The sequence below is a fragment of the Saimiri boliviensis genome, chromosome 21 (assembly GCF_048565385.1).
Source record: "Saimiri boliviensis isolate mSaiBol1 chromosome 21, mSaiBol1.pri, whole genome shotgun sequence".
Classification (NCBI taxonomy): Eukaryota; Metazoa; Chordata; class Mammalia; order Primates; family Cebidae; genus Saimiri; species Saimiri boliviensis.
The window spans coordinates 31618968-31637589 of record NC_133469.1 but is presented as its reverse complement, the minus strand read 5'-3'; the positions used below and the strand labels follow the sequence as shown (position 1 = coordinate 31637589).

General features: G+C 53.6%; 3 protein-coding genes across 25 annotated transcripts in view; 1 reads left to right on the top strand and 2 right to left on the bottom strand.

The window, feature by feature from the left end:
- The window catches only part of EWSR1 (EWS RNA binding protein 1), a 32445-nt gene extending 27146 nt beyond the window's left edge, over nt 1-5299 (bottom strand). For 9 of the 10 annotated variants that reach the window (XM_074390840.1, XM_074390842.1, XM_074390844.1 and 6 more), the window contains exons 1-3: nt 5192-5298; nt 1021-1057; nt 841-892 (exon numbers count right to left, since the gene is read on the bottom strand). In XM_074390840.1, the coding sequence (XP_074246941.1) occupies nt 841-892; nt 1021-1057; nt 5192-5204 (102 nt within the window). In that variant the 5' untranslated portion in view covers nt 5205-5298. Of the gene's footprint in view, nt 1-840; nt 893-1020; nt 1058-5191 lie in introns of all 10 variants that reach the window. The other variant, XM_010349179.3, reaches the window with a different exon arrangement.
- Nucleotides 5300-5335: 36 nt separating this feature from the next.
- Nucleotides 5336-11944, top strand: RHBDD3 (rhomboid domain containing 3). 7 transcript variants are annotated; one of them, XM_003938475.4, is made up of 7 exons: nt 5524-5794; nt 5949-6100; nt 7823-8012; nt 9133-9516; nt 10944-11106; nt 11195-11482; nt 11572-11944. In XM_003938475.4, the coding sequence occupies exons 3-7, from the start codon at nt 7865-7867 to the stop codon at nt 11747-11749; spliced, it is 1161 nt and encodes a 386-aa protein (XP_003938524.1). In that variant the 5' UTR covers nt 5524-5794; nt 5949-6100; nt 7823-7864; the 3' UTR covers nt 11750-11944. The 7 variants fall into 7 exon arrangements, with proteins under 7 accessions (XP_039318355.1, XP_003938524.1, XP_074246952.1 ...); XM_039462421.2 differs by lacking the exon at nt 5524-5794 and adding an exon at nt 5336-5501 and having other exon boundaries at nt 5949-8012; XM_074390851.1 differs by lacking the exon at nt 5949-6100.
- A 301-nt stretch (nt 11945-12245) lies between these two features.
- The window catches only part of EMID1 (EMI domain containing 1), a 50576-nt gene continuing 44199 nt past the window's right edge, over nt 12246-18622 (bottom strand). For 4 of the 8 annotated variants that reach the window (XM_010349180.3, XM_010349185.3, XM_010349182.3 and 1 more), the window contains one exon: nt 12246-12990. In XM_010349180.3, coding sequence (XP_010347482.1) covers nt 12739-12990 — 252 coding nt within the window. In that variant the 3' untranslated portion in view covers nt 12246-12738. Of the gene's footprint in view, nt 12991-16384; nt 16476-17437; nt 17523-18622 lie in introns of those variants that run through there. The other 4 variants (XM_010349184.3, XM_010349187.3, XM_010349183.3 and 1 more) reach the window with 3 other exon arrangements.

Sequence of the window (18622 nt, the reverse complement as noted above, 5' to 3'; positions counted from 1 at the left end):
ATGGTAAGAAGACAAAATGAAGAGAAAGCAATGAAAAGGACTAAAATCCGTCAACAGAAATTTAAAGCCCGATTTGCAGCCTGACACAAAGGCTTTAAATCTACTACACCACTTCAAAAGAAAGTGAACCGGAAGTACTGTCTTTCGAACGTAGACATCAGTAACACTTAAAATCAGGCAAGGAATGAGCTGTTCTTTCAGGTATTAGCATGATCATTCTCTAGGTTTGTTTAAATGACCGGTTATGTAGGATCTCCCAGAGATACCACACTCTGCCTGTCCTAGAACATGTTTCCATGGCAGTTACTAGTATCCATTTTATGGCACGGATCATTTCAGAATTCAACATGATCTTGAGAACACTAGAAGGCTAATTTCTAGAATCTGTTGGCCTAGGCTTTTTAACAGACTCTTTACTGGAAACAGCTTAGGAGCTCTTCAGCTAGGTGGCCAGTTTTTAGAGGTAACCCACCACTTACTGTGCAACCACTGGCAAGTTACTTAATACCTACACGCTACAATGGCCATAGCATGATCTTCCTTTGCAGAATTGCTATGATGAATAAATTCACTAAATTTAAACATAATGAAGAAGGACCAAGCATGAAACAAGGCACCTAACTTGAGAAATCATACTACAAAGCTATGGAGAGCCAATAAGCAGCTTTCAAATGGTTTCATTTATGATGGCAGAATGGAGTCCTTCGTACTCCCACTGCAGAAGTTTAAAATGCCTGGATATTTTACTATTACAAACACATTACTCATTTGTTTTACTGGATGACTGAGAGCAGCATTTTATTTGGAGGCGCAGCTACGCGTAATTATCTTAAAGATTACCTGGGTGGTCTGTGCATATCCTTGAGTGGGCTGGGCGGTGTAAGCACTGTAGCTGCAAAAGAATTAAATACAATAACTTGAATAGAGAACATTCAAATACCACCACATCCTCTACAATTATAGAAGGCTCCATACTCTATTATAATCACAGAAAAATATGGTTATAAAAGACTGACTTACCCCTGCTGCGCTGCAGCTTGGCTATAGGTACTGTAATCTAGAGGAAAATGAGGAGAAAAAATAGTGAAAAATTAGCAGAAACAAGGGAAAGAGAAAAAAGGGGGAAGCAATTTACGTGGCAGAAAGAAATCTTTAAACTGAAGAGGGGACCTGCTAACACAGGTCCAAATGAATCCCCCTTCTCTCTCAACACCTAACAGAAAAAAAGTCTAAGCCAGTTAAACTCAGAACATTTGACTATGGGATGAGCTAATGAGATCAAGATCAGCTGATTTGGCCGGGATACTTTGCATGTTCCCATGACCACAACCCCCATCCCCCAAACAATCCCGGTTGTCATTTGAAATACAGGATTATGATCATCATCTCAGACTGACAACAAGTTCTACAAACAGGATCAGAAGTTCTTACCCTCATATAAAAAGGAAGCATGCAACAATAATACAAAGTTTAACACTAGACTGGTTACATTAGAAGCTACCTCTCCTCAAAAATTAGTTTTCATTCCCCTCACTTCAGGAAGTTAGACAGTCATTCCCTAGCTCAACGACAGTGAAATGGAACGGCAGACAAGAAGACAGTCACCACAGTCCAGTGTTCTAAAGGGTTTGCTGTTAGAACTACATTTGTGCAGTAACTCAAAAGCTAGACACATTATAAATCCTGGTGAAGCATAGTTAAGGCAGAATCCTGAACACTGGCAAAGAAGAGAACCAACTTTCATGCAACTCAAAATGATTTCAACTTAAAAAAAAAAAAAAAAATGACATGTATTTTCATCCCTTATTTAAGTAAACCTCCCTGTAATTTTGCTTTTCCTATGAAATTTACACCATGCATCCAAAGGGACTAAAAACTCTGGTCCACTGAGGTGTCTACAACTAGTAAAAACAAACAGAAAATAGTTACGTATTCAGAGCACTACTGAATTAAAGTTAGGTAAGTTTAGTGTTTTTTTTTTAAAGGCAGTTAAAGTAACGGTTTTTGAAAATTCTGCCCAATTCTTCATTTTTCCACAGGAATACATATCTTGTTCTGTCTAAAGACAGTACCGCCATTAGGATGGAAAAAAATGGGTCCTTTATTTTCCAATCAGAAAGTAGTCCCTCATCCAAAACCAACAATTGCATCCACTTCACGCAATCCAAAGCTAGCCTCACAATACCTTGGCCTGGCCTGAGAGAATTTTGCTGAATCCACCACTCTATGTTGGCTTACCCATTTACCTTTCCATACTCAACTGGACTACTTTCTTTCCTTTGTACACATTCTTAACTCAAAACCCTGAATCACCAAGAGGACCGAATTAACTGCCCAAAGGCTACCTATAATGAAAAAACAAATGTGTTCACAACAATCTTAAAGGCATTTTCAATAGCACAACAAGTCAAACCCCCTCTGTGACATTAAAATTAAATGCAAATCATTTCTTCCACGTGGCATCTACAGAATAATCATTTAACATCACAGCAATGAAGCATTTAACCTCAAATATTTTAACCCACGTTTTGTTGAGGTCTTTGCTTGAGAAACAATTCTAAATCACTGACATTCAAGTTCAACGTTTGCAAGATGACTTCTACACAAGAGCAGTTATGTAAAACATAAAACTGGCAAAGCTGATACGGAACTAATGACCTTGTATCAGTGAGAAACCAGAGGAATCGGCCTATACTAACTGGTGGGCTCTAGGAGGTAGCAAACTTGTATTTATCTCCCCAGACCACACAAACATTACAGGACCTAGAACAAGCTATTAAATTGATGCAAAAGTAATTGTGGTTTTTGTCATTAAAACAGGAAAACCACAATTACTTTTGCACCAATCTAATACAATTACACAATGGTCAGATTATTCAGCAACCAACTGTGTGTGTTTTTTTTTTTTTTTTTTTTTTAGACGGAGTTTTGCTCTTGTTACCCAGGCTGGAGTGCAATGGCGCGATCTCGGCTCACCGCAACCTCCGCCTCCTGGGTTCAGGCAATTCTCCTGCCTCAACCTCCTGAGTAGCTGGGATTACAGGCACGCACCACCATGCCCAGCTAATTTTTTGTATATTTAGTAGAGACGGGGTTTCACCATGTTGACCAGGATGGTCTCGATCTCTTGACCTCGTGATCCACCCGCCTCGGCCTCCCAAAGTGCTGGGATTACAGGCGTGAGCCACCGCGCCCGGCCTACCGTGTGTGTTTTTAATCCCCAAAAGTGAGCCACAGACTTCAATAAAAATCACTTCACTGTGATCGGGGGATGGGGGTTCTAGATTGCTGGGAGTTTGCACTGGAATTCTTTTGTTGCACTGGATATGTGTTTCATATACTTTTCTACAAGATACACACCAGGACAGAAAACCTAATTAACCCAAGGCAACGGTTTAACACTTTATAGCAGTCACTATGGAAGCTGCAGATTTCCCATTACCTGAGTTGAAGTCAGCATGGGACAAATTTATGGAATGCTTATGATAGAAAGTCAGAAGGGCTCAAAGCTTAAGAGGTCTAGTCTAACTTCTGTATTTTACAGGAAAGGAAACTGAGGCCCAGATTACTTATGTGACTCTCTGAAGGACCCCCTCCAGCCAAGCCTAAGGTGTTTACCTCACAGAAACCACAATTGTAATTCTCAGTACAGCATATGGTAGTTACCAGTGAACAAAACTTGAACAAAGTTGACTGAAAAAAGACGTCCAGCCCTGCAAAAAAATGTCACACGTTTTGCCTTTTCAGGTTTTTGCAGAGAAGAAAAGGGTGGAAAGGGCACCTAGGACACCACTTCCCACCATGAGGTTAGACTGTGGTATTTAAGAGTCCTCTCTTCCAGGGGCACTCCTTGGTACCCTGGCACGAACAGCCAACACTTACCTGTTAACTGACCACACAGATGAGAATTCTTAAACTGCCCTTAAGTTGCTAAATTCTGGACTCTTAAAACTCTGGGGGCCCCAGAGCTTTTCTTTCCCGTCTTCCCTCTCACCGTCTCTAAGGCCTGGAGCCAGGTGGCTTGAGAATACCCCCCGAGGCAAATACGCTCTACCCAGCCAATTGCCGCGGGTTAGTGTACCCGGACGCTGCGAATTGCAGGTGATGGGTAGGCGACACTCCGGAACTGCTCCTTCCATCAAGGACCGCTCAGATTTTGAAGTTCCCGCCCAGGGCTGGCTTTCAAGTCCCCTACCGTCCTCTTTCTCCCTCTCCTCTGTCGACCCACGAAATCAACAGGCCTCCCGGCCTAACGCAGGCGAATAAACGTGCGCGACCGCTGCCGAAGCGTGATTCAAATGCAGGCTCGGCCTTTTGTCCCCCCCCCCCCCCAGGTCAGAGAGGCCAGAAATTTCTTTCTGGTAACATTTCTCATCTCTCGATCCAGGCTGGCCTTATTATACAACAGATATCCCTCGGCGTCTGCAGAAAAAGGGCCCTGGGAAGTTACTTAATTGGTTTTGGGGGAGGGGAGGGCGTGGATTAATAAATAACGAGAAAAATGGAGAAGCCCAAGAAAGCGGCAAACTGGGGGCCCTGCAAGAGGGAAGCACATTCTGCGTAAAGCCCAGGCGGGCAGAAGCTCGGCTCGAGGCTGGAAGCCACCGAAGGAGCAGCTCGGCAGCGCCAGACGCCCCAGCCGACCAGGCCTTAAGAATGACGAGGCTCCCGCTCACAGGCCGGCACCCCTCGGCCCCCAAGTCCAAGAAATCGTTTCTGTTTCTCTGCTTTATTCCCTGGTTTCTCAGGAAACCCTGAAAACGGGGGAGAGGGGGCCTCAGAGGAACAGCGGCCTGCGGCGCCCCCGGCGGTTTCAGCGACCGGCTCGAGGCCTGGTCAATTCCCCCTCTTCACGCAGGGCCCCGAAGGCCGCACGCCCCGCCCACGTGGCGGGAGGCCCGAAGCGCAAGGCGCCAGGACCGCCACACAATGGAGACCAAGGCGGGCCCCGCGCGCCCCCGCCGCCGCGAGTCCCCCGCGCGCCGCGGGCGGCGGAAGGTTCCAGAACCGGCCCGCCCGGTGGGGGGAGGGGAGAGAAACGCGGGTCCCCCGAGCTCTTCGGGCCGCGGCTGGTACCTCAAACCCCTCTCGGCAACTCCACGCAGTCCTCCCAGCCAAGCCTAGAGACGAACGGCCCCCAGTTTGGGCGTTCCGGCTACCGCGGGCGCGACCGCAGTTCCACCACACTCACCCGTGGACGCCATTTTCTCTCCTTCCTCCTCGTTCTCTCAACGTCCGTCTCCCTCTCGCTTTCCCTCTCTGCGCCGCACTGCGCAGGCGCAAATCCCGCAACCTCGGGCGCGACCATCGGGCCAGGCCATGGGGGTGGGGTCAGGAGGGATGTACCACCGCTGTCTCGTTCTTCGCGTCCGCAACCCTTGTCCCAATCCTCTCTAAAGAGCGCCGGACGCGATACTCGGGCCAAAATAGCACCTAAGGGGACAGAGCGCCCTTGAGCGGGTCTCAATGTGAAACCGGAGAGGCGCTCAGCACGAGACCAGGTTGTTTGGAATGGTTCCGTCCTCCGGCTCTAGGGACCGTCGCTGAAGAGTCTGCCCTGCAGGGAGACGGAGATCGGCGGGAGGGCTGGGGGAAGGGACCCGGGCGGGAACAACTGCTGACTAATCCGCGGGCCTCGGGGAATCGGGTGGCGCGCCAGCCACTCGGCCAGGGTTACGCGGCCGGGTGTGCGCGGAATGGGTTCAGGGTTCCCGGGTCTCGCCTGGGAGCTACAGTCCCAACTCCCAGCCGGGGTGTCCGACCGGCCTTTCGGGGTTGCGGGGCGCGCTCCGCAGTGAGTACCCAGGACGCGTGGCCCGGGCCGGCGGGGAAGGGGCCCGAGGCCGGTCGTCTGGGTGGGAGGCCTCGAACGCCGTTCCTGGCCCCGAGATGCCATCCCCGGTAGCAGTCGAGGTGGAGCAGGCCCTCCAATACCCTTGTTTTTACAGAAGGGGAAACTGAGGCCCAAGGATATTGAGTATCTTTGCAAATTCCCCAGCTGTGTTCGAACCAGACAGACCCTAGGACCCCTACTCTATCCGCCACCCGGAAGAAGCTCCGTCCTTGTCTTTCCATTCTGCCCTCCTGGCTTCCCAGTAAGGTAGGCAGGGCCTGGTGGTGCACCGCCCCGTTTTCGTAGATTGAAGAAAGTGAGGTCCAGGGGGCTCAAGTCCCAGTTCCGAGTGTCCGCGAGCAAGCCCTTCACCCCTGCGAAGGTGTCCTGAGCGGGGGGAATGGTCGTGAGGATGCAGGAGGAGGTTTATGCTGGGTGCCTTGGGCCCAAACCCTGCCTCCAGGCAAGGCTGGCCCCTGCCCACCTTCCTGGACCTCAAGCCTGGCCCCCTAGGTGCATGCCAAGGCCCGTGATGCCCTTAAATCCTTCAACAGGACCAGGAGCCAAGTTAGCGTCCTTTTTTCTGTGAACACATATAAAGCACCGGCTATGTGCTGTAAATACCCAGGGAAATTTGGGGATGGCTCAGAGGAGCCATGAGCTCAGACCACCTGCCTAGGGAGACACACTGGCCAAGCTGTGCTCATAAAGATAAGATCCATGATGTTGGGGGGCCAGAGGAGGGGAAGGCATGTTTAAGCTGGGCTTCAAAGGGTGAAATAGGAGTTTGCCTGCTGGCGAAGTGGAGGGAAGGACAATGCAGGCAGAGGAGCTGTCCACATTTTTCCTGCAGGAAACTGGTAGATGTGGAGAATGCCCTTGGCAGGGGAGCAGATGAGGCAGCCTTCTTGTTTCTCTGGGATCCTGCTTCCTGCCCTGAATCAGCTCAGTGCGAGTCCGGGGATGAAGAGGCCTGACCAGGGGTGAAGACCTACAGGCCCTGGAGGACAGGCTGGATGCAAGAGGAAAGCTTAGAGGGAAAGGCCTTGCTTCGGTGGGCAGGGAAAGGCCATGTTTGAGGGCGAAAGCTGGGACCAGTGAGGCTGGAGCAGCCACCTCCAAAACTGAGGCCGTCTTGATGGGCCGGTTGATGGCTACGGACGCCTGCCATGATTAGTAAGGATTGCTGTGGTTTACCGAGCCCTGTGGGCCAGGGCTTGCCTTAGCCTATTCCTTTTTATTTCATCGTCCTCTGAGGAAAGGAATTTCTGAAGTCCCATCTTATAGATGAGGAAGGAAAGGCTCATCTGGAAAAGATGAGGTTGGGAAACCTGCTCAGGGACACAGAGCAGAAAGAGGTGGAGTGCGTACCGGGCCCTTCCTGTGGAAAGGGGAGCTAGAGCCAGAGGGGCTGTGCCAGTGAGGATGCAGGAGAAGGCTTACCGTGGATCGGCTTGCCCTCAAAGGGGATGTCTTAGTCCCAGCTCTCCTAGTAGGGCTCAAAATGTGGGACTCCTGCCCTTCTGCCCCACCCCTTACCCCACCCCGTCTGCTTGCCCATTGGCTGGTCCCACGGGTCAGGGGCAACTGAAACCATCTGGAGCCTTAAGGCTGGGCACAGGGGAGGGAGGAAAGAGGGAGGTAGTAGCTTGAGGTGAAGGGGGAGGACAAAAGAGGGTTAGAGATGGCCTCGGATTCGCCCTGGAGGAGGGTGCTGTACACCTCTTTTTGGGAGTTTAGGGCCAATCAGGACTCAGGATTCTCTATGCCTGTCCCCTGCCAGTCTTTAAACATAGGTGAGTGGAATGGCAAGATGGCTCATGAGCAAATGGTTTAGGGTCTGAGCTCCACTATGGCCAAGCTGCTGGGCCTGCCTCTCCAGCCTGTTTGCACCTCTGTAAAATAGGGCTGTTGATAAGGTACTTGAGAGGGTATTGGTGAGATAACAGCTGCAATAATAACTTGTTATTGTTTTCCTTTACCCCCCAGCACACAGCCCCAGGACCGCCCCTGACCACCCTCAACCAAGCTATGCATGCCAGGGGCCCCCACGGCCCACTGTTCCCGTCGCTGCCTCTCGCCTCCTCAGTCCTGATGCTGCTGATGAGCAGCCTGTGGCTGTTGGGGGCCGGCCCCAGCCTTGTCCTGGCCCCGGAGCTGTTGCTGGACCCCTGGCAGGGTGAGGGCCAGCCACATGGACCTTGGAAAGCAGGAGACTTGGTGTAGGGCCTGGGCCCAGTTGGCAGGAGCAGCACGAGCCCTGCAGAGGTTAAGCAGGAATGGGAGCCAGTGTCCTGGGGAAGCTTGGCCTTAAGACAGGAGCATGCCCAGCACATCCACAGCCAAGAAGGGGGGGCAGATAACTCGGCAGGGTGGGCTGGAACCTGTGGGTAGGAGTGCTTTTCTGATTTCCCTTTCTGGCTGCTTTTTCTTGAAATAAGAACTAAGGCTGGGCCCAGTGGCTCATGCCTGTAATCCCCGCACTTTGGAAAGTCGAGAAGGGTGGATCACTTGAGGTCAGGAATTTGAGACCAGCCTGGCCAAGATGGTGAAACCCCGTCTCTACTAAAAATACAAAAATTAGCCAGGCATGGTGGTGGGTGCTTGAAATCCCAGCTACTTGGGAGCCTGAGGCAGGAGAATCACTTGGACCTAGGAGGCGGAGGGTGCAGTGAGCCAAGATCTCACCATTGCAGTTTGACCTGAGTGACAGAGTGAGACTTTGTCTCAAAAAAAAAAAAAAAAAAAAGAAAACTAAGAATTTCAGCTAAGCATGAGGATGGGAAGGAGGAGGTGTTGGGGGTTTGAGGAGTGACCTCAACTTGAGCACTTGTTTCCCAATAATAACAACTCCTCCATTTATATTTGAGGACCCTCAATGATAGAGAGGTTAGGTGATTCGACCAGGGTCACACAGCTTGAGGGAATGGGGTAGCTCCAGGATTGAAGCAGGAAGTCTCATGCTCTCAGCCAGGTATGATTCAGTAAATGTGGAAGCAGAGTACCTTCATGGTGTCTAGGACATAGTGAGTGCTCAGTAGCGGGTTGTTAGTGAGGAGACTGAGTGGCAGGTCCGGCGTGTTCAGTTTCATGGCACAGAGGCATAGCTGCAGTGTCTGAAAGTCCTTGGTCCCCTCCACTAATGATTAAGTGGTAGCTGTGGGCAGACTGGCTCCTGGGGAGGGGAGGTGGGCTCAGTGGGTGGCCCTGGTGTAGGGTAACCTTCAACCTGGCACACCTGGGACAGCCTTGGATGTTGGAGCCATTAACCTGGCACATAAGCCCCTTCTCTCTCCCAGTGCACCGGCTGCTGACCCATGCCCTGGGCCACACGGCCCTGCCGGGCCTGCTCCTGAGCCTGCTGCTCCTGCCCACTCTGGGCTGGCAGCAGGAGTGCCACCTGGGCACGCTGAGGTTCCTGCATGCCTCGGCCCTGCTCGCCCTGGCTTCCGGGCTGCTGGCAGTGCTGCTGGCAGGCCTGGGGGTGTCTGGTGCAGCCGGCGGCTGTGGATACATGCCTGTCCACCTGGGCATGCTGGCTGGGGAGGGACACCGCCCTAGACGGCCCCGTGGGGCACTGCCACCGTGGCTGCCGCCGTGGCTGCTGCTTGCCCTGACCCCGCTGCTCAGCTCTGAGCCACCCTTCCTGCAGCTGCTTTGTGGCCTCCTTGCTGGCCTGGCCTGTATCCTTTGCCTGAGCCCAGGGCCTGTGGGGATGTGCAGGTTCTGTGCATGCCTGGGAAGGAAGTGGCACAAGGGGGTTAAGGCCCAAGCGATACCAGGAAGCTGTGCACACACATTCTAGGAGCTTCTGAGTCCTCCTCTGGGACATGCTCTGAGCCGGGGCCTCGAGGGTCATGGCCTGGTAGAGGTGCCAATTACAATGTAAAGGGCTCTGTGGGGTCCCTGTAATACCAATGCCATTCTTCACAGAAATAGAAAAGATAATCCTAAACTTTATATGGAACCACAAAAGACCAAGAATAGCCAAACCACCTTGAGCAAAAAAAAACCAAAAAAGTTAAAGCCTGGCTGGGCGCAGTGGCTCTCGCCTATAACCCCAGCACTTTGGGAGGCCAGGCAGGTGGATCACTTTAGGTCAGGAGTTCGACACCAGCCTGGTCAACATGGTGAAGCCCCATCTCTACTAAAAATATAAAAATTAGCCAGGTGTGGTGCACACATCTGTAATCCCAGCTACTCAGGAGACTGAAGCAGGAGAATTGCTTGAACCTGGGAGGCAGAGGCTCAATTAACCAAAATCAGGCTACTGCACTCCAGCCTGGACAACAGAGCAAGACTCTGTCTCAAAAAAAAAAAAAAAAGAAAAGAAAAAAGAAAACCGTGCTAGAGCATTATTTATTGGTGTTTTGCTCATAAGATACTTTTTATTTTTAGAGACAGAGTTGTTCTGTCACCCAAGCTGGAGTGTGGTGGCACCATCATAGCTCACTACAGCCTCAAACTCCTGGGCTCAAGTGGTTTTCTCACTTCATCCTCCTGAGTAGTTGAGACTACAGGTGTGCACTGCCATGTCCAGCTAATTTGAAAAATGTGTTGTAGAGGTAGGTCTGTGTTCCCCAGGCTAGTCTTGAACTGGCCTCAACTGATCATCCCGTCTCAGCCTCCCAAAGTGCTGGGATTATACAGGTGTGACCCACGGCGTCTAGCCCTAAGATGCTTCATACTTGTGGGGGAAAAGTGCCACTGGCCCCTGCTTTCTGGCTTTTGAGGGAGGAGCCTGTTTGGACTGGGGACATGAACTATCCCGGTCTGTCTGAAGGCAAGAGCAGGTGTGTCAATGGGAACTTCTTCCAGGATGGGTGAGCCTGAAATGGTGCACAGGGTTCTGGGAACAGAGGGGGTCAGGGGTGAGCCCAGGCTTTGGGCTGAGGCATACCTGGCTCTGTTTGACTGAGTAGCTTCAGGCAGATCCCTTTTCCTTTCTGAGCCTCGCTGCTGACCAGGGTGACGCTATTCCATGCTGGGCCACAGTGAGGAGATGGGAGGGAATGGCCAGCACACTTTGCATGGGCCTAGCCTGTGGCGTGGGCCCACTCGTGGCTGCTTTTGGTTTTCCTTGACTGGCCGCCCTGCCCCGGGCAGACAGACACAGCTGGGGCCTTCCGGTGGCTGGAGCCCTCAGAGCGGCGGCTGCAGGTGCTACAAGAGGGCATCTTGTGCAGGACCCTGGCAGGGTGCTGGCCCCTGAGGCTCCTTCCCATCCCGAGCAGCCTGGCCGAGCTGCCTGTCACCCATCCTGCTGGAGTGAGGTGAGGGTGATGCGGGGGACACCAGTCTGGGCGGTGGGTGATGTGGCTGGGCTGGCAGTCAGGCCCTCTTCTGTTCCCACTCCTCCAGGCCTCCGATTCCTGAACCACTTTATGTAGCCTCCTCTGACCTCTGGTCCCACTGTGATGGCTCAGCCCTGCCCCCACCAGATCTGAGGCCTGTGCAACCCACCTGGGAGGGCTCCTCAGAGGCGGGCCTGGACTGGGCCGGGGCCAGCTTCTCCCCAGGGACTCCAATGTGGGAGGCCTTGGATGAGCAGATGCTGCAGGAGGGGATCCAGGCCTCGCTTCTTGACGGGCCGTCCCAGGGGCCCCAGAGCCCACCCTGGCTGTCCAAGTCCTCTGTCTCTTCTCTGCGGTAAGGTGGGCTGGGCAGAGGTGGGGTCCCCTGGTGTAGGGGCCACGGGTGGCCCTGACACTTCCAACTTGTGTACCCACTCCCCACAGGCTGCAGCAGCTGGAGCGCATGGGCTTCCCCACAGAGCAGGCAGTGGTGGCGCTGGCAGCCACAGGCCGCGTGGAGGGTGCTGTGTCACTGCTGGTCGGAGGACAAGTGGGCACTGAGGCCCTGGTGACCCAGGGGAAGGGTGGGCCTGCCCACTCTGAGGGTCCTGGGCCTCCCTAGCTCAGTCAGAGAGTGGGGGTACAGGCAGGCCCTTGGGTGCCAAGGGGCTGGGCTGCATGTGGGTAGCCTGAACCCCTGCTCTGTCTGCTGAGGGCCACAGTGGGGTGCAGAGGCACCTCTGGAGGCAGGAGAGGCCCCCAGCATGCTGCCCTAGTACACATTTAGAATAAAAACCAGTTTGTATTTCAACCTGGACCTCCTTGGTGGCAGCAGTTGTGTTTGACTCTTCTGTGTTGGCATCAGGGGGATGAAGGGATGAATCAGTGAATGAATGACTGAGCACCAAATGAATGACCAGTTGTGGGAGAGCTGTTCCCTGATGTCCAGAGACACAGGCTTCCTGCCCCTGCACCATGCAGCCTGTTCCCCCAGGAGGCTCGTCCTCCAGGGCAGAGCGTTCTCCACTGCCTGTCTCCTGCCCATTTCTAGACCTCCTCCCATCACACCGTCTTCCCTGCTGCCCTCATCTAAGCACACAGTGAGACCAGCCTGCGGGGAATCAGGTAGGGGCCTTTATTGGCCAGCACACATCTACCTCCTGGCATCTGTGGAAGGCATTTGTGGGAGCAGGTGGCCCCTTCCTCTCCATGCCCCCAGCCCCAACTGAGACGCAGAAGGGGCTGGGGGCTCAGAGGGGAGAACTGAGGCAAGGAGCCCCTGCAATCCAGTCAGAGATTGGGCAGCCTGACCTTGGGGTGGGAACCCAGCACTGGACAACAAGGAGGGAGGGACGCAGGAGGGCGCCCCGAGGTTTGGGTGGGGAGGAGCGTGTGCATGTGCTGAGCCCCAGCTCCTGACTCCCTTAGTGCCTTTGGGCCTAGATGCTGTGAAAGCAGATGAGAGGAAGCCTTGTACCTCTACCCCTCCTTGAAGGCCTACATCCCCCCACTTCACAGAGGGAAACTGAGGCCCAGGCCTCACCTCTTAGGCCCTGCTCAGCCTCAGACATGTGCGAGGTGCCAGGACTGAGACCTGCCTACCCCTAAGGCCTAGATGGCAGAAGGGACCCTGAGGACATTAATAAATATGGACGGGTGGTCCCTGAAGGCAGCTAGCTGAGTCCAGGTAGGAGGGGAAGCCTGGCCTGGTCTGCCCCAGGGGCCACCATCGCCCTCAGCCTCTCTCGTCCCGGCTCCTGGGGGCCACGATCCGGTAGTTGGCTGCATATCCGCCCCTCTTGCCCCGAAGGAGGCTGGGGGTGCCCGTGCCGGCAGGGCCTGCCCCAGACCCCAGCTCTGGTTCTGCCGAAGGGAAGGAGAAGGAGAAAGGCCACATTAGGGGGCGGTTCATGTGAGGTGCCCACCTCCCCTTGGCCCTCTAGGGGGTGGCAGGACTGGGCACCCTCTGCCAGGTGTAATCTATCCTGGTGTCTGGCCGCAGAGCTGTGGGAAAGGGGGTCTGCAGATTGGTTAGTGCCTCCCCCCAGGACTTACCAGCCCCCAACCCAAGGAGAGCACTCAGGGCTTCTGATTCCTGCTTTGTCAAGTGGAAATAACCAGACTCACCGCCTTCAGGAAGTGTTTAGCATGCAATGAATGCTTCATATAAAGGCTGGTTATTTTTTCTATTCATTTTGGGGCGGAGGTGTGTCCTGAATCATTCCCATTTGGTAGCTGGGTAAACTGAGGCTAGGGAACAGACTTGGGCTACGCCACCAGTTGGGGGAAAGGGCTTAGGTGGCCAGGCTCTGCCACTGACCTGCTGTGCAGCCTTGGGTAAGCTGTGCTTCTGTCAGGGCCTCAGTTGTCTCATCTCTAAAACAGGGACAGTTCCAGATGGAACTGGAAAACTACTCCTCCTTCAAAACCAAGGGTAGGAGCCACCTCCTCCAGGAAGCCTTCTGTGACTATCATCTCAGCCCTTCCCAAAGCAAAATGAGCAGGCCAGCCACGTCAGAAGAAAAGGCTGTTTTTCTAGGGGGAGATGGACACTTAGGGAGGAGAAGCCCTCGGTGGAGGACTTGGCTAAGCCTCAATAGGACAGATACTTGGGTTCTGGTGAACACCAGGTTCCCACTGAGGGCACTGCCAGGGAGTGGGCTATCCCCTCGTAATCATGACTGCCAGTGCCCTGAACCTGTGTTGCCCAGCCTCCCATACACTTCTGGGCTTAGACAAGGGCTCCTGGAGCAGACAGGCATGTGTGGTCACTGAAAGGGACATCCCATGCCCTAAGTCAGGGAGCGTGGGAGGGGAGTGGCACAGAGCACTGGCCCCAGTGCCACTTAGGGTTGTGTCCTGGTCCCACTCTACCACCGTTATGTGGCCTTGGGCAAGTCACAGAACCTCTGAGCCTCATTGGAACATGGGGATAATAGTCCCGTTTTCACACTCTTGTGATACATGTGTTTACCATAACCAGGACTGGAAAGTGGTTTTTGCAGGAAATGCTGGATTATTATGATTACGAGGTTGGTGTCGTTTTGACCCAGGTCTCCTGTAGGTCTGGTCCCTGTGACTTTCTCACAATCAAATTTGGGGCCCTGGGTGAGCAGTGGAGTCAGCAAACCTTTGCTGATGAAGCCCAAAGAGCCAGCACTTTAGAGGGGAGACCTGAGGTGGACCCCTAGCCTGACCGTTCCTATCCCTGTGACCCTGAAGTAGTCACAAGAGCCCATCAAGCCTCTGTTTCTTCATCTGTAAAATGGCCATGGCATCGCTCACCTAGCAGGCTTACTACTCTAACAGATTGGAGATGATCAATCCTGCCCAGGTGGGCCAGACACGTGGCAGCTGATACTATTATAATTATTGACTGTAACCTAAACATGAACTCCATCTGGGTCTTCAGTAGCACCTGCTGTGTATGCTGGGCCAATGAGGAGGGTCCCACCTTCTTCCCTGTCCCATCTCCTGCCCCGACCTGTCTCTCCAAGCCCTGACCCTAGCTGGCTTGAGGGGCCACTAGCAGTGGGTATCGGCCTTCTGAGGTGCCTGACACTTCTCTCCCTGGGCTATCAGAGTCAGCTCGCTGAAGGCAAGGATAGGTCCAGAGTCACAGTGACCCAAATGTGTCCCTTCTAGCTCCTTCCCCAATCCTCAGAGAGAGGGTTGAGGTACCTAGAAAGGTGCTGAGAGCCTGAGATTTGGTCCTTGGCCCCTCTCTGTAAGAGGGGAGGATGTCTGGGAGCTAGGCACTGAAGTTTCTGGAAGTTAGAGAAGCATGCAGCACTGTGGGAGGGGCTCTGGAAGCAGACCCCATATACTTCCCAGCCTCTGGGCTTCTGCACAGGCAGGACTCTCTCAGGGCTTCCTCACCCACTTCCCCACCTGGCACACTCATTGGGATCTTCCAGGAACCAACGCAGAGTCCCATCTTCCAAGAAGATTCTCCACCCTCAGGGACAAGTGACTGTTCTCATCCACAGCCTTCCGTGCTCCCTAACCCCACAGCTCTATAGACATGACTCCCTGCTTCTTATGGGCAGCTCCCCAAGGCATGGACCTGTCTGCATTTCAGAGCGCCAGTGCCCACCCAGCCTGGCTTTCAGTGAGTGCTCCCTATGGTTTTGCCAGATGAAGGAGGCTGGGCTCTAACTTTAACCCTCCTTCTTGCTTGGGACCTAAGTTTCTCAGGCTGGAGTGCAGTGGAGTGATCTCAGGTCACTGCAACCTCACTTTCCAGGTTCAAGTGATTCTCCTGCCTCTGCCTCCCAAATAGCTTGGATTACAGGTGCCCACCACCATGTCCAGCTAATTTTTGTATTTTTAGTGGAGATGGGGTTTCACCATGTTGCTCAGGCTGGTCTCAAATTCCTGACCTCAGGTGATCCACGCACCTTGGCCTCCCAAAGTGCTAGGATTACAGGCGTGAGCCACCACACCCAGCCTCTGTCTTTAAAATAGGGTTGGACATGATGTGGAGGCCTCTGTGCACTGATGTGCCCATTGGGCTGTGAGATGGGGCTGCTGGGCAGGTGAGGAACAGGACCCAGCCCCGCGGGTGGCCAATCCCTTCCTTTCTCCGGGGCCAGCCACAGGCTCCAGTTTCATAGGGAGAGACCTTCTCAGCCTCACTCCCAGGAGCCAGATGCAAGGAGGGGTACTACCTACTGGTGTCTTAACCACTTCCTGTGTCACCCCAAGCTGCCTTCTAGGACCTTCTCGATCTGGGCCCTGCTGGACTCTCTTGCTTTTAGGCTCCTGGTCTCTTGGCTTTTGCTCATGCTGTTTCTCTGCCTGTTCACTCTCCCCAGATGTTTGCCCTTCAGGTCTCCACTTAGATATTACCTCCTCCAGGAAGACCTTCCTGACCCCCCTCCAACCTCTTCTAGGCCAGGCCAGAGGCACTTCTGTATTCCCATGGCTGCCTGTACTCCCTTCCCTGCGGTGTAGCTCACCTTGGGTTTCTCTACCAGTGTCAGGGTTCTCCCGAGCCCCCCCAGCACCCTACACTCCTCAAGGGCAGGGCTATATCTGTCTTATCTGGTGGAGCCTGTCCCAACAAGGTGCCTGGCACAGAGCAGGTGCTCATTCACTTCAGTGACCAGAGCCTTCTCTCTACCAGGCACCATCTGCTGGCTGGCTGGGTGAAGAATGAGTGTCCGCTGGCCTGGGCCAAGCATTGGAAGGTGCCTTCTGCATGCCCAGGCCCTTCCTGGAAGAGGCTGCCCCTGCCTGCCCGCCCTGCCATTACCTGGCCAGATGATGGCTTCCAGCAGGGTGACCCGTCTGGCCAGGAGCTCCAGCTGAGCCCGCTGCTGCAGGAAGCTCTGTAAGCTAGGAGCCTGATGGGAGATGGAGAAGAGCAGACAGTGCGAGTCTGGCCTCCGAGGGCTGGGCTGGGGAGCCAAGCGGGGAGGGTAGGAGGGCACTGCCAGCTGGCATCAGGGCAGGAGCCTGGGAGTGAGTCTCTACTGAGACCTCTGTTTCCCCTCCTAAGGTGGGGACAGGGCTGGCCTGGCTCCTTGAGTGACCACATGGGTGGGGAGTTTCTGGGTGAATGCCTGGGGTGACTGCCTGGCTCTTAGTCCCCTAAAGGGACCAACAGAACAGGTTGGGAGGACCAAAGGGAAAACTGCAAAGGGGACACCTGCGGCCAGGAGAGCCTGCCTTGCAAGAGCCTCTGGAGGCTTATGGGAGAGAATGGTCAGAACTGGTAGGTGGTGTATTACCCAGAGTCCCCTGGGGCCTGAGCCTGGCTCTGTCACCCACAGTCCCTTGCCCTTCAGGAGCCTTGCTCCATGACCTGTTGTCTTGGGGGCTGACTGTTATCCATGATTTCTCTAGAGCTGAAGGCCGACTAGAGTCTGGATCCATTACCTATAATCCTCCTGTTGCCCTGAGCTGTGATTTGATTACCCATTTTCCCTTGCACTGTAGGAGTCTAACTCTTTTGCCCACAATCTCACTGCTGGACTGGAGTTTGGTTCCATTGCCCATAATTTCTTCCAAACTTGAAATCTGTCATCTCTGGTTCCCTGCAGGCCTGGAAACCACACTGCCCATAATGCTTAGAGGCCCAGGTCTGACCACAGGGGCGGGTCCCGGGTTTCTAAGGCACCGCAGCCCCTGTGGAGGAGGGAACCAATGAGGGATGGGTGGTCATGGCCTCTCAGGTCCATGCTTGCCTGGGGCAGGCACCTTCTCCAGCCTCATGACTCGGCTTAGGCCAGATCCACCCCAGGAAGGCTTGGGGAAGGCCAGCAGGCAGGGGCTGGGCCGTCTGTCCGTCTCTGTCTCTACTCACCATAGAGCCCAATCATTGTTTCCAAGATTAAAACCCTCTCAGCTAAAATCTTCAAAGCCTCGCGTAGTTGGTGCAACCCCTCCCCCTGCAGAGGAAAGAGACAGATGCAGCCGTGAAGGGGGCAGGGGAGGGGACCCTGCAAAGCCGGTCGGTGGCCCATGCCCCACCCAGGACATGCACCTGCAGCCCCCCACTACTTGCCACAGCCCAGGGCCCACGGACAGCCAAAACAAGACCAGGAGAGGACAGGAGCAGGGACAAGGCAGGCAGGAAGAAGCAACCCCTGCGGGACCTCCCAGAAGGTCCCATTGGATCCCAGCTGGCTGCTCTCCGACACTGCTGCAAATCCTGCTGCACCGAGGGGGAGCAAATCTGCAGGGACAGAACTGGCCATCCCAGAGGCTGCTGGGGGCCCTCCTGTCCTGTGAGTCTGTCACCCAGCACTAGCTGCTTTCCCAAGACCTGCATGATTCCCCATATCCCTTGGCCACCTATAGGCTTATTTACTTCACATTCTTTAGATTCACTTTTTGCTTTAAATCACATTAGCCTCACACTAATTACTCCTGTCAGTGAGCTCAGGCTAGTTACCAATATTTCCACTTATGCCCAGATGAATATACAGATGTTCCTTGACTTTCAATAGGGTTTCATCCCAATAAACCCAGTGTAAGTTGAAAATATTGCAAGTCAAAAGTACATTTTTTTTTTTTTTAAGAGATGAAGTTCTTGCTATGTTGCCCAGGCTGGTCTCAGTCTCCTGGCCTCAAGTCCTGGCTCAGCCTCCCAAAGTGTTGGGATCACAAGCATGAGCCACCATCCCTGGCCAAAAAATTGCATTTTTGACATACAATATTTTCAATTTACGATGGATCTATTTGGCAGTAAGTTGAGGAATGTACCGAAAGCCTATTGCTTTTGCGCAATTGTAAAGTTGAAAAATTGTAATTTGAGGCCGGGCACGGTGGCTCATGCCTATAATCCCAGCACTTTGGGAGGCCAAGGCAGGTGGACCACGAGGTCATAAGTTCGAGACCAGCCTGACCAACATGGTGAAACCCAGCCTCTACTAAAAATACAAAAATTAGCTGGGTGCGGTGGCATACTCCTGTAGTTCCAGCTACTCAGGAGGCTGAGGCAAGAGAATTGCTTGAACCCAGGAGGTGGAGGATGGAGTGACAGAGT

What these genes read in the sequence shown, in the direction of transcription:
- RHBDD3 (XM_039462421.2), top strand. Translation starts at nt 7,865, where the DNA reads ATGCATGCCAGGGGCCCCCACGGCCCACTGTTCCCGTCGCTGCCTCTC. An exon ending in CCTCCTTGCTGGCCTGGCCT is followed by an intron (nt 9,517 to 10,943) that starts GTATCCTTTGCC and finishes CCGGGCAGACAG; the next exon opens with ACACAGCTGGGGCCTTCCGG. An exon ending in TCCTCTGTCTCTTCTCTGCG is followed by an intron (nt 11,483 to 11,571) that starts GTAAGGTGGGCT and finishes CACTCCCCACAG; the next exon opens with GCTGCAGCAGCTGGAGCGCA.